Source organism: Euprymna scolopes, chromosome 33 (genome assembly GCF_053919585.1).
Source record: "Euprymna scolopes isolate OS-2025 chromosome 33, ASM5391958v1, whole genome shotgun sequence".
Classification (NCBI taxonomy): Eukaryota; Metazoa; Mollusca; class Cephalopoda; order Sepiida; family Sepiolidae; genus Euprymna; species Euprymna scolopes.
Window position 1 is genome coordinate 37,204,992 of NC_136514.1, and position 12,851 is coordinate 37,217,842.

Below are 12,851 nucleotides of genomic sequence, written 5' to 3' on the forward strand. Positions count from 1 at the left end.
GGCCGTTTGTTTTTTTTTGTTTTTGTGCAAACAGGCATAAGTCATTTGAACGAAAATAAGGAGGCGGTCATGCCTGGCATGTGTAGCTTTTGAGTAATCCCAAGTAGTCACCCATCTTAGAATGACCAGACAAAATATGGCTTAACTTTAGTCATCTGCATAAGTCATTTGGTCGAATAATGAAAATGACTTGGCGGAAAGTCTTAAAACATAGTAAAACGATTCTCATTTCCTTTCTACACCTCTCCCCCCTCTCTCTCTCTCTGTCTTTCTCCCCCCCCCTCTCTCTCTCTCTCTCTCTCTCTCTCTCTTCATTTCTCATAAACAAAGATGGAAAGAAAATGGTTGTATGAAAAAAACAAATAATCTTAGCTAATGTATCGTCTCAAACCTAATTTAATAAGCGTATTTTTTTTTGTTCTGGAATGTTTTGTTCGTAATGTTTTGTTTGACTATCGTATCTAACTATTTTTAACCTGCTAATAACTTTGGTAAAGTTGTCATAACGTCTAAATTAATATTTTTATTTGTATCGTACTTCGCAGTTTTTGCCGATAAGAATCTGTCAATAAAAACATTGAATTAAGACATCGCCGTTACTGAGTGGTGACGTTACGTCACGTGACATGACTAAGTGTTTTTTTAAATTTCGTATAAATATCATTAGATCATCACATTATTACTACTTAAATACATAGGATAAACGAAAAAAATGTTACTTTGGGGAGGGGACTGCAGAAAAAACACCCAGCTAATACCCTTAGACTGATCCTAATGGGCCAAAAATTCGATATTTGTCGTCCTGAGGGTGGGGCTTCAATACGATACCAAGTTTGTGAATTTTTGTTCTGTGTGTCGAAAGTTTTTAGCGAACACACAAACGCACATACACACATACATACATACATTTTCGCCGTGATGTGTAGGTGTATGTATGGGGGGTAAGTAAATAAAATGTACATTAACTACGAGCAGACATTTTTGCGGTCATACGCATGCGCACACTTGATAGAGAACACAACATTAGGCTGGAACGCTAGATGTTTTGATTTAAATTCTAGCTGAAAGCACCAACTCATTTTTTTGTATAAATAAAAAAGAATGAAATAATACGTAAATTTTATTCGCGGTTTTGAATTTATAAGCCTATATATCTTTTATTTTACGATATCATATGTATTTCATATATATTTTTAAGATGGGGTGGGATAATATACGGAATACGAACCGTGCTGAAATAACATTTAGAACGCCATTCTTAATATGGGGAGGAAAAGGTATTTTTAAAGTATTCTGAACTTTCACCTAACAATTTATTAAATAACAAACTGAAATACGGACCGTGCTGAAATAATAGTGTTAGTATTTAGAAAGCCATTCTTAATATGGGTAGGGTAAGGTATGTTTTTTATTCTTTTTTACTTTCCTCTAAGAATAATTGTCTCAGTCATGAAGACCAAATAACCAAGTTGTTTTCACCAGGCATTATCTCCTTAAAAACAAATCGCGTGGGTGAGATGAGATCGCTGAAATGCTGCACCAGAACAGATACTACACTTTTATCTTAGCAAAAAAGCCAAGTAAGCGTAATATAGTTTCCTACCAGGCATTATCTCCTCATTGAAAAAAACAAACAAAAGCAAAACAAAGATACAAAATAATCGACTCAGAATATATTTTAAGAATGGGGGGGGGGGTATGGAGTTAATCCCAGAAAATGGCTGAAGCAGTTTACGATCTCAAAAATACTTTATTTTGCATATATTTTAAAGAAAGGGGTGAGTGAGGATACGGTGTCAGGCCCGGAAACGGCTGAAGCAGTTTATGATCTCAAAATTACTTTATTTTACGTATATTTATAAGAGACAAGGAGGATATGAAGTCAGCCCCATAAATGGCTGAGGCTGTTTAGGATTCAATATTTCTTTATTCCATATTTATTTTTAAGAGAGGGAGGGTGATATACAGTCAGTCCAGGAAATGGTTGAAGCATTTTACGATCTCAATTTTTATTTATTTCATATCTAATTTAAGTGAGGGGTGATATGGAATCAGTCCTGGAAATGGTTGAAGCAATTTACGATTTCATACTTACTGTATTTCATATATATATTTAAAAGAGGGGAGGGAACTAACATTCGGAATATGGACCGTGCTGAAATAATAGCATTATTATTCAGAAAACCAGTATTAATATGGGGAGCGTATGTTTTTAACTATTCTGTACTTTCATTTAAGAAATTTAAAAATTGAACAATGGCACACAGGATATGGACCGTGCTGTTATTATTTAGAAAGCCATTCTTAATATGGAGAAAGGAAGGTATCTTTCGCCTAACAATTTTATAAATAAACAACTAATATGCAGAATAAGGACCGTGCTGTAATATTAAAGTTATTTAGAAAACCAATCTTAATAAAGGGAGGGGAGGTTTGTAAAACTATTTTGTACTTTCACCTAACAATTTATTAAATAAGAATACAGACTGTGCTGAAATAATAAAGTTATAATTTAGAAAACCATTTTAATATGGCGATGATGTGGGTTAAAATCATGACAAATGATTGTCAAATTAGTATCATATTCGGGAATTATGAAAGAGGATGAAATGTCAGTTAATTGATTGATGTTTTTTTTAATGAAATAATCAAACCAGACAATATATCAAAGTTATTATTTTCGTAAGGGGGAGGAGCTATAATGTGGGTTAAAATTATGAAAAATGATTGTTGGAATTAGTAACACATCCAAGAATAATGAAAAATGATGAAATGTGAGTTGATTGATTGGTGTGTTTGTAATGAATTAATCAGCCCAGACACTATATCAACGTTATTATTTTAGTAAGAGGGTAGGCGATAACGTGGGTTACAAATATCAGAAATGATTGTCGAAATTAGTAACATATCCAAGAATTATGAAAAATGATGAAATGTGAATTAATCGATTGGTGTGTTTGTAATGAAATAATCAGCCCAGACAATATATCAAAGTGATTATTTTTGTATAAGGGGGAGGGCGAGAATGTAGATTAAAATTATGAGAAATGATTTTCGAAATTATTAACATATCCTAGAATTATGAAAAATGATGCAATGTGAGTTATTTGATTGGTGCGTTTATAACTAAATAATCTGCCCAGACAATATATAAAAGTCATTATTTTCATAAGGTGGTGGGTGATAATGTTGGTTAAAAATATGAAAAATGATTTTCGAAATTAGTAACATATCCAAGAATTATGAAAAATGATGAAATGTGAGTTAATTGATTGGTCTGTTTGTAATAAATAATCGGCCCAGACAATTTATCAAAGTTATTATTTTCGTGGGGGGGGAGCGATAATGCGGGTTAAAATTATGAAATATGATTGTCGAAATTAGTAACAAATCCAAGAATTATTAAAAATGATGAAATGTGAGTTAATTGATTGGTGTATTTGTTATGAAATAATAAATAAATAAATAAATAAATAAATAAATAAATAAATAAGAACCTCGAGGTACCTTTCATCCGACACTTGTCAAGAGATTACGTCGGCAGCGATTGAAATAAAACAATTTATACATAATTAAAAAATGTTTAAAGAGCTCTAATTTATCAAGAAAAAAATGCCTACATTCCGTCATTAATTCTTGTTTCTGCACTTATTTGCAAGCAAGTTACGTTTTTTTATTTGTATTTTTTTTTCGTCCTAGGTTCTGAAATATGGGCCATATATCACGGGTTATTCATTCATTTAATTCACCCCGTGTAGTTTTATATTTTTTTTATTGCTTGTTTCACCATTTTCAGTTATGTATAAATTGTTTTATTTTAATCGCTGCCGACGTAATCTTCTATAAATATAAAAGCGAAAATGTATGTATGTATGTATGTTTGTGTGTCTGCTAAAAACTTTCGACAGACAGAAGAAAATTCAAAAATTTGGTCTCATATGAAAGCCCCCATCCTTCGCCCGACAAATATTTAAACATTGGCCAAAAACGTTAATTTTTTCACCCTGAAATCGGCACTTTAGTGAGCAAAAACCGTCCTCTCATAACGAGATCGGTTCTAAGCATGGGTCAGACAACGTCATAACTTATTTAGTTTAAATATTTGAAGAACTGAAGCAATTTCATGTACGTCGTGTTAGATGAGTTGGTTAGAGCGTTATCTAAACATTTTTGGTTCGAATCGTGGTGTGCGATGTCTTTTTTTTTCGATTTTTTAAATTTTTATATTGAAGCAGGGTTATTTAAGCCATTTTCACGTAACGTTCGTTTTTCTGTTTTTTTTTCTTCGCTTATTCTTAGGTTTTCATTAAACCCCCCACCCCCACCCCGACCGACCACACACACCCCAAAAACACCCGGGCACCCACCGATTTTTTAAATTTTAATATTGAAACGTGCTTATTTACACCATTTTCACGTGTTTGTTTTTTCTGTGTGTTTTTTTTTTCAGAATTTTTAGCGTGCGTTTTTCTGTTTTCTTTTTTGTTTTTGTTTTTCCGATTTTTACATTAACATCGTTCGTTTGCCTTACGTTAGTTTTTTGTGTTTTTTTTACTTCGCTTATTCTTATGTTTTGATTACGCCCCCTCCCACACACACACCGCCCGGGTACCCCCCGCTTTATTTTTCAGATAAGTTTTAACGTTCGTTTTTCTGTTTTCTTTTTTACTTTGCTTATGTTTTCATTAACATTCCCAGCCCCACTGACCACACACACCTCCACACACTCGATCAACGCCGGGTACCCCCCCCCCGCTAGTCTCTTGACTCTTAAGTGTCGGACCAAAGGTACAACGAGGTTCTTTTTTTTGAATTATTTATTTTAGTCGAATAGTCTTTTGACTATTTTTCGTGTCTACTTATTCTTTTCTCCCCGCATCGATCTTCCTCCAAATTCTGATAATGACTCCACTTATCCTAATAGAATTTTATACCACTAAAAACCTTTTTAAATATATATATATATATATATGTGTGTGTGTGTGTGTGTGTGTGTGTGTGTGTGTGTGTGTGTGTGTGTGTGTGTGTGGTGATACGTAAATAGACTATATTATGCTGTGGGTTCGTTTTTCTTGTTTTATTTCCGCAGGTCCTGGTGTTGCGTTCGTTGTTTATCCAGAGGCTTTGTCCACATTACCTTTCGCTCAGCTTTGGTCTTCCATATTCTTTATTATGTTGCTCCTTGTCGGAATGGACAGTCAGGTAAGGCAAAGCTCAAAATTATATTAAAAAAATTAAATAACATAACACCAACTACAGAGAAATAAATATAGTAAAACATCTATATCATCTATAATATAAAGGGCACAAGTCTGTTTAAATGTATGTATGTATGTATGTATGTGTGTGTGTCAGGTCATATCATATGCTACTGATACCATGTAATCCAGTACTACCTGCCTCATGGTCTGGTCACCGGCGACTAAACTGGCTCCCCCACCAGACTTGTTTGGTGAGGAGGGTTGCTAGTCTCCCTGAAGGATTAAAAACAAGACCTTCCAAAGGGCAAATGAACCCTTTCTAGGAGTCAACGGCCAACTAGCACCATGTGTGTTTGTGTGTTGGGGTGGAGAGGGCTCCCATAAGCCGTGGTGAAGGCAACATTTCCAGGAGAAGCAAATCTCTGATTTAAAAAACCATAAAGCGAGAGACCAGTACCCGCATTAAGCTGGTCTGCAGTTTAACTTGTTGCTGGCTATCTTGCTCTTGCTTGTTGCTGGATCTCAACATTTTGAACCGAGAGAGAGACTTAGCTGTCGTACAAAGCTAAGACTCTGTAACATCACCTGTGTATAGATACTCCCTCAGGCATTTGTCTATAAAAATGGTCCTGTGGCGATGGAAAAGTTATGACGCATGGAGGCTTGAAATGCTGGAAACATGTAATAATTGTTCTCAATGACTGTCTTCAGTATCATGCCTGCGTGAGCGTGTGAATTCACCAGTAGAACTAAGAAAAGAAAAAGTCATTTCTGGGCTCATGGACATTAAGTGTCTGAGAGAGTGGCACTCGTCTGACAAGACGTTTGCAATCATCATGTATGTATGTATGTTTTGCAAAAGCTTTCGATAGAGGCGACGGAGTTTCACGTCCTCTCATGACAAGATGGCTCTACGCATGCGCATCTAACGTCGGAACATGAATTAGCTGAAATATTAACAAACGCGACCTAACTTCGTCAGCGTCCTCTTAGCTCAGTTCATTAGAGTTTGTAATTCCGTGATCAACTGGTTCAGTGGTTGGGGGAGCGGTGTTGCCGAAATTCTAGGTGTAATGGACATACCTGGATCCTCCCACTTTTGGGAAGCGGAACGTGACTGGACCTAGCAAAAGGCGAAAGACAAAAGGGTCGGCTCCGATTGGCTGGTGACCATTTGGGACCCGTATTGAGAAGGCGAATTTACAGCAAACCGATTCCAATATAACGGAAAGCAAAGACATCTGAAGGACACACACTGCCACGCGTCTTCCTCGGCGACCTCCCTCCCTGTTGCATTCCTGGTTGGTTCTAAGTCGATTTTCTTTCTAAGTATATATAGTCGAACAACAAACAAGGAACTTTGTTAGCGAACGGCTGCCAGCCCCTATAAATTGTACGAAGTTGCTAACGCCTTATGAACATACTAACTTGTAAACTTCAGTGCAATAATTATTTCGTGTTATAAAGAAGTTAATCCTGGACTTCTTTTGTCTTGTTTGTGAAACGCCGTTGCATGGAAGTGCAGTCTATTTCAGATCAGCTCTGCTGACGCAGTTTGGAAACCGGACCAAGATTGAAGACAAGTAAGCGAACCACGGCGACGGGGACAAATCCTACCACTGGACAGAGATAAAGGTAATGCCACGGGGATCGGAACCAGCTGCACGTTTCTTTCAAGCCTGTGCATCTGTTCCGGACCTGTAGGGGTTACATACAGAAAAGAGAGATAGCAATAGTAATAAAAATTATTGACCGGATTTGAGCTCAAGAGAAACCGTAGGAAATGGCCGTCGAGAGTGAATATGTCCGGTTTGACAGGAGAGCGGAATCATGAAAAACGTTAACTGTGACGTTATCAACGAAGTTAGAAATCGTTTAAGTCGACTGAAAATGTGTTGAGAAAGACGAGTAAAATGAGATTTTAGGATCATTAGCTAGAGCTAACTGAAGACGTTTTTGTTTTTATAGCTGTCATGCACAAGTTATACAATAATGAAGAACAAAAGACAGCATTCGTAATTGCATATATGTGTATGTTGGACATTTTTTTTACTAACTCTGTTGTTCCTTATTTCCAAAAGACATTTAACTATTCTTAAAGTTTATACTTGCTTAATACGTCTATTTACTCCTAACTTTTGCTCAAAGGCGAATTTAAAGTACACGCATTATGGGAATTGTTATTGATAGTAACTCTAGTCATTTTCAAAGTAATCTCCCCCGGCTACAATGCACTTGTATTGTTCTTACAACTTCTGGAAGGCCCCATGGAAGCCCTGTCGTGTAAGCGTGTCAATAACCCTCGTCACAGCCTCTTTCATCTCCTCGATTGTCTCATAACAACAGCTTCTAAGGGTTTTCTTGTGTTTAGGCAATAACCAAAAGTCGCAGGGAGCAAGGTCTGAACTATAGGGAAGGTGAGGAACTGTGTCGATACCCATCTTCATCAAATAATCTGTGGTCTTCTCTTAGCAATCTAGGGACAAACCTCGCGTAAATCTTCCGTATTTTTAGTTCCTCGCGAATAATTGTGTGGACATTTCCCACACTAACATCAAACTCAACACTTATTGTCTCTATAACAACGGTTCTTATCCATAAAATTCTTTATTCGGCAAATCAACTCTGGTGGTCTGACGTTCTTACTCTTCCCACCCTCCTCATCATCCCCCACATACTCCTTGCCTTCCTTGAATTTCTTGTGCCACTCAAAAACATGCTCGATTTATGCAAGATGGTCCAAAAGCAGTCTGAAGCATTTCATACGTTTCTATGACATTTTTACAAGTTCAAAACAGAATTTTATTGCATATCATTCTTCTAAAGTGTCCTCACGTCCAGATTTCATTTTTGAAATTCACCAGCTGTGACAATCAGGCTTTAATAGAGTGAATTCCAATTCTTGTTGTAGCTGTCTATTTGAACCTGGTCAGTCATCTCATAAGACGTATAACAATAACATACTGAATCCTCAAGGGTCTACAACAATTTTAAATGCCTGTACAAAAGAAAAGTCTGGAAACTTATTGGAAGTCACTCGTAAGTCTGCTCTCACCATTTTCACGAAATTCAGATTTTCGCTTTCCGAAAAAAAATATAGTCGCCCGTAATTTTATAAATGTGACATAAAGTCGCTAAGAGACGGACACAATGTATTCATTATAGTAAGATTGATTTTATTTCATTTTTTTTTTTTTTTATAGTTTGTTCACGTTCAAGTTCTACTAACTTCACTGAGTGACTCATTCCCAGAAAAATTAAATAACAGAAATATCCTTGTGACAGGAGTACTATGCATTATGTCATTTCTATTTGGAATCCCTTGTGTGACTCAGGTAAGGATTAAGTGACTGGTTTGTAACAGCCAATGTCACACGCTGACAAGACTATTTCATCTAATCTCATTGCATTGAAAAAATGTGTTACTTAAAATTTCTTTTTCGTTTTACTTGGCAAATTATTTAAAATAATTTCCATATAGATCGATTTGAAATGTTATTTAAAACGATTTTTTTTGTTCTATTTTGAATGCTATTCAAAATATTCTATTCGGAATCTATATATATCTATTATTATATAAAAGTCACTTTGTGTGTGTGTGTGTGTGTGTGTGTGTGTGTGTGTGTGTGTGTATGTAGGTGTGTTCCTTCCTCATAGGTACCTAAACGGCTGAGTCTTATCTTTTGCAAATTTTACACAAAGATAATTTATATGTCTGGCAGCGTTCTTAGATATGTTTTGTACAGCAATTCATCCGATGATTATCTAAAATCGAAAAAATCCGATCCTAAAAATAGTCTTTCTTTCTTATAGATAAAAAAAGGAGAATTTTTACAGGGAAATATTTTACGAAACACCAGCCAAGTGAGATAATAGAATCTCAGCAAATCATTTCTTATTAAAAAAAAAGAAGATTTATTTATTGTCATCTGGAGATATAGCATCTGGAGTGGTAGAGCATTCGACTACAGATAGAATAGTCCCGCGTTTAATTCAGGATAAAAGTGGAGGTATCATTTAAAATCGCCGCAAATCATTTCTTCGTTTGCAGATTTTAAAACTAAGCATAAATCAGAAGTGACTATTCCAGGGCATTTATCGTCAAGTCCAAATATCAGCTGACGTGATATTGTAAACAAACACAGACGGAATTTGATAAATAACATTATCATTATTTTTTATTTATTTGCTAATTAGTCCACCGGGCAAATTATTCCTCGTAATATATAATATTTAATAGATGAGTGATTCTATAATAATACATACGCAATCTGCATCAATTAAGATATCATGTTAAAGCGTATTGTACGACCGGGTGACACTAGACGTCTAGCTAGTATTACTTAAAATAATTTTCTTTCCGTTCCATTTGAAATGTTATTTAAAATATTCTATTAGGAATATTAAAATATTTTTATCCGTTTTATTTGAAATATTATTTAAAATATTGGCACTTCTGCATGTCAGTGACATATTAGCAACAGGGACGAGTTATTGAATCATGTTCTTCGTAAGAGAACTGACGTCTGGCGGCCATTATTTGAACCTCAAATATAAACAAGTGTTTACGATAACGGAAAAATATATAATAACAAAAAAATTACACAAAAATATGAAAACCGAAACATTTACTGTATAAAAATATATCAAATAAAATTTTAATGTATTAATATAATTTCTTTGCAATAATTAATTCATAACTGAAAATAAAATAATAATTATGATAAAAACACGAAACATAGATTATTTTTAGAATTATTTTTTTACAGTAAAGTTGTATAAAAATGTATCAAAATATAATTTAACAAACATGAAACATTTATAAAGGTTTAAGAATAATTTTTTTTATACAGAAAGATTGTACAAAAATGTAGCAAAATATAATTTAACAAACATGAAACATTTATAAAGGTTTAAGAATAATTTTTGTGTACAGAAAGTTGTATAAAAATGTAGCAAAATATAATTAAAAAAACAAGAAACATTTATAGAGGTTTAAGGATAAGTTTTTTGTACGGAAAGATTGTATAAAAAATATAGCAAAATATAAATTTAGTTTGCACGCACTTTTAGAAAAGGAAGAGTTATCGACCCCTGTTCTTTGGTTGACAAGTGACATCCGTCGGTGGTTCTTGAAACTAAAATACCCACATTCGCCTCATGTCACTGAATGTCAAAATATTCTATTAGGAATATGAAAATATTTTTTATCCGTTTCATGTTGTTGTTGTTGTTGTTGTTGTTGATGTTGCTGTTGTTGTTGTTTTTGTTCTTGTTGTTGAGTTAAAAATTGAATTTTACATCAATTCCTCTTTGCTCTATTTGAAATGGTACAGTTATTAAATGATTGCTTTTTGATATTGTAGGGCGGAGTTTATGTCGTACAAGTTATAGACTGGTATTGTTCCAGTATTTCACTTTTGTTTATCATCTTCATGGAATGTATTACCGTTTGCTGGATTTATGGTAAGATTGTTCTCATATTCATCTTTTAAGATATTTATCATTTATCTGATTTTTTTTAAAAATCTAATATTGAGTAATTTATTGTTTAAATAATTTTGCATTTGTAAAATTTTATTTATTAAATTGTTTACTTAAATTGTTTTATGTTTCGTAATTTATAACAATATATATACGGCATAATCACATTGACACACCGGTTCCCGTCAGATCACCAAAGTTAAGCAATGTTGAGCCTGGCCATTACTAAATTGGGTGACCAATTTGGAAATTCCAGACGCTGTATGTCGGAGGACGTCGACACATCCTTGCAAGAAATTGCAAAAACCCAACGTCTTCATCTCCCCTGACAGGGATATACATGCGACTGGGGACAGCTTGCGAATTTCATACTCCCATGATACTTCCTCCTTCGGGGGAAGCCGGTTAAACCCAAATAGGTTAGTGCTGATGCAGTCAGTTAGTTAATTTATAACAATATTTCGTTTAATTATTTATTTTTATTTTGCTTCTATAAGCTAATGGTATCGCAGAACTGTTCCATTCTCCGCTGGAATAAATGTTACTCTGTACCATGTTTTTAAGGAGTTGAACGATAAAATTGTCGCCCTAGAAAAGACAACATGATTCCATTTCCGTTTGATGAAATCCGGTTTTCTTTTTTGTTGTTGTTGCAGACCATCTACTAGTTGGCCAGTTGTGTATATATCTCAAGAGCGATAGGAGTCTTCTATCATGTCTGAAAGTGACACAATGTTCAACGAGTGAGATTGGAGGTGCGCCGCTGTACAACTCATGCTCTTTACCGATCAAAGTTATGACAACAGGACCATTGCCAGCATCCTCAAAATGCATTTCCACGAATAATAGAGACGTGCCAAGAGTGATGAAAACAAAGTTTCCGGCCATAGTTATGGTCTTTGGTGTGGTTCCAAGTGAGAGCCACATCATGCCACCTCACATCTTTGAACTCGGCTTGAACGTCAACACCAAAGTGCACTTGGTTATTTGCATATCTATATGCGGATGCACCTACTGTTGCTGTTTCTGCTGCTGCTGCTGCTGCTGCTGCACCCAGCATCAGCGGCTCTAGTATATATCCAATCTCCCCAAAATGTTAAATGTAATTATATTTATAGTTTCTTGACAAGAACTATGGCAGGAAAATCGTGACATTTGCCATCACTATTGCTAGCATTGTACCTAGTTCAAAAAAATACCCTCTAAAGTCCTTCTACATTTACCATCGCCGTTATTGCATTCAATTCCGTTCGTGCGGTGTTGTAGCCTCGCAGGCCGGTAATAATCACGACCCACACTGTATATAATTCACAAAAAAGTGTATTAGTAAAAGTATGTTACAAAAGTACACGTCATGCTTCTGGAGCCATAACTGCCACAGAGCGCTAACCCAGTAACGTGTTAAATGCAACTATATTTATAGTCTCTGGGTAAGTCCCTTGTATCCGAAATAGGTATATTAGCTCATCCCATAAAATATGACCAATCTCTCAGATCATCAGTCAAATATTTCTATAATTTTCTGATATCAACATTTTTCTCTTGTTTTGAATTAGGTATTGAAAGATTTTGGGAAGATATAACATTGATGTTAGGCCATAAACCATATGCCTTCTGGAAACCATTATGTAAATTTGTTGCTCCTTTGTCTACATTGGTGAGATTAATTTTATCATCTATTAATTGTGTTATTGCTCATTTGTATTATACATTATCCATGTAATATGTTATACATTTATATATATATATATATATATATATATATATATATAGTTTAATAGAAATTTAGAATTTTAAAGTAACCCCCTTCTCCTACCCCGACATATCCCCCTTCCCCCTCCATGTATCCCTATACCCTTAGCCACACTAGAAATGAACTTCCCAAACCTTCCCCCACAAGGTCCTTAAACTCCAAAAATAAAACATTACCGACATACCAAGCCCCCCTCCTACCTTTCCCCCTTGTTACCGTCCTCTTTTTTCCGCTCTTCTCGCACCCCTCCTCTGACATCATTCACTCTTTCATCCCATCAAAACGAACTTTTCTGTAAAAGTCTGAGAAAGCTACATACGGCCCAAAAAAAAACAAAAAAAAAAAACGCCGGGTAGCTGAAACAATAATGTAACTTAACAGAAAGATAGGTAATAAAAAATAAAACGCATATA

General features: G+C 35.0%; 2 protein-coding genes and 1 pseudogene across 2 annotated transcripts in view; all 3 read left to right on the forward strand.

Moving 5' to 3' along the window:
- The window catches only part of LOC145258039 (sodium- and chloride-dependent glycine transporter 1-like), a 36,839-nt gene extending 31,610 nt beyond the window's left edge, over positions 1–5,229 (forward strand). Inside the window, exon 9 of the mRNA XM_080115763.1 lies at positions 5,090–5,229. Within this exon, the coding sequence (XP_079971889.1) occupies positions 5,090–5,229 (140 nt within the window). The remainder of the gene's footprint in view (positions 1–5,089) is intronic.
- A 3,179-nt stretch (positions 5,230–8,408) lies between these two features.
- The window catches only part of LOC145258008 (sodium-dependent noradrenaline transporter-like), a 9,580-nt gene continuing 5,137 nt past the window's right edge, over positions 8,409–12,851 (forward strand). Inside the window, exons 1-3 of the mRNA XM_080115736.1 lie at positions 8,409–8,536; positions 10,568–10,667; positions 12,242–12,342. Coding sequence (XP_079971862.1) covers positions 8,501–8,536; positions 10,568–10,667; positions 12,242–12,342 — 237 coding nt within the window. The 5' untranslated portion in view covers positions 8,409–8,500. The remainder of the gene's footprint in view (positions 8,537–10,567; positions 10,668–12,241; positions 12,343–12,851) is intronic.
- Positions 10,835–10,953, forward strand: LOC145258427 (5S ribosomal RNA; annotated as a pseudogene).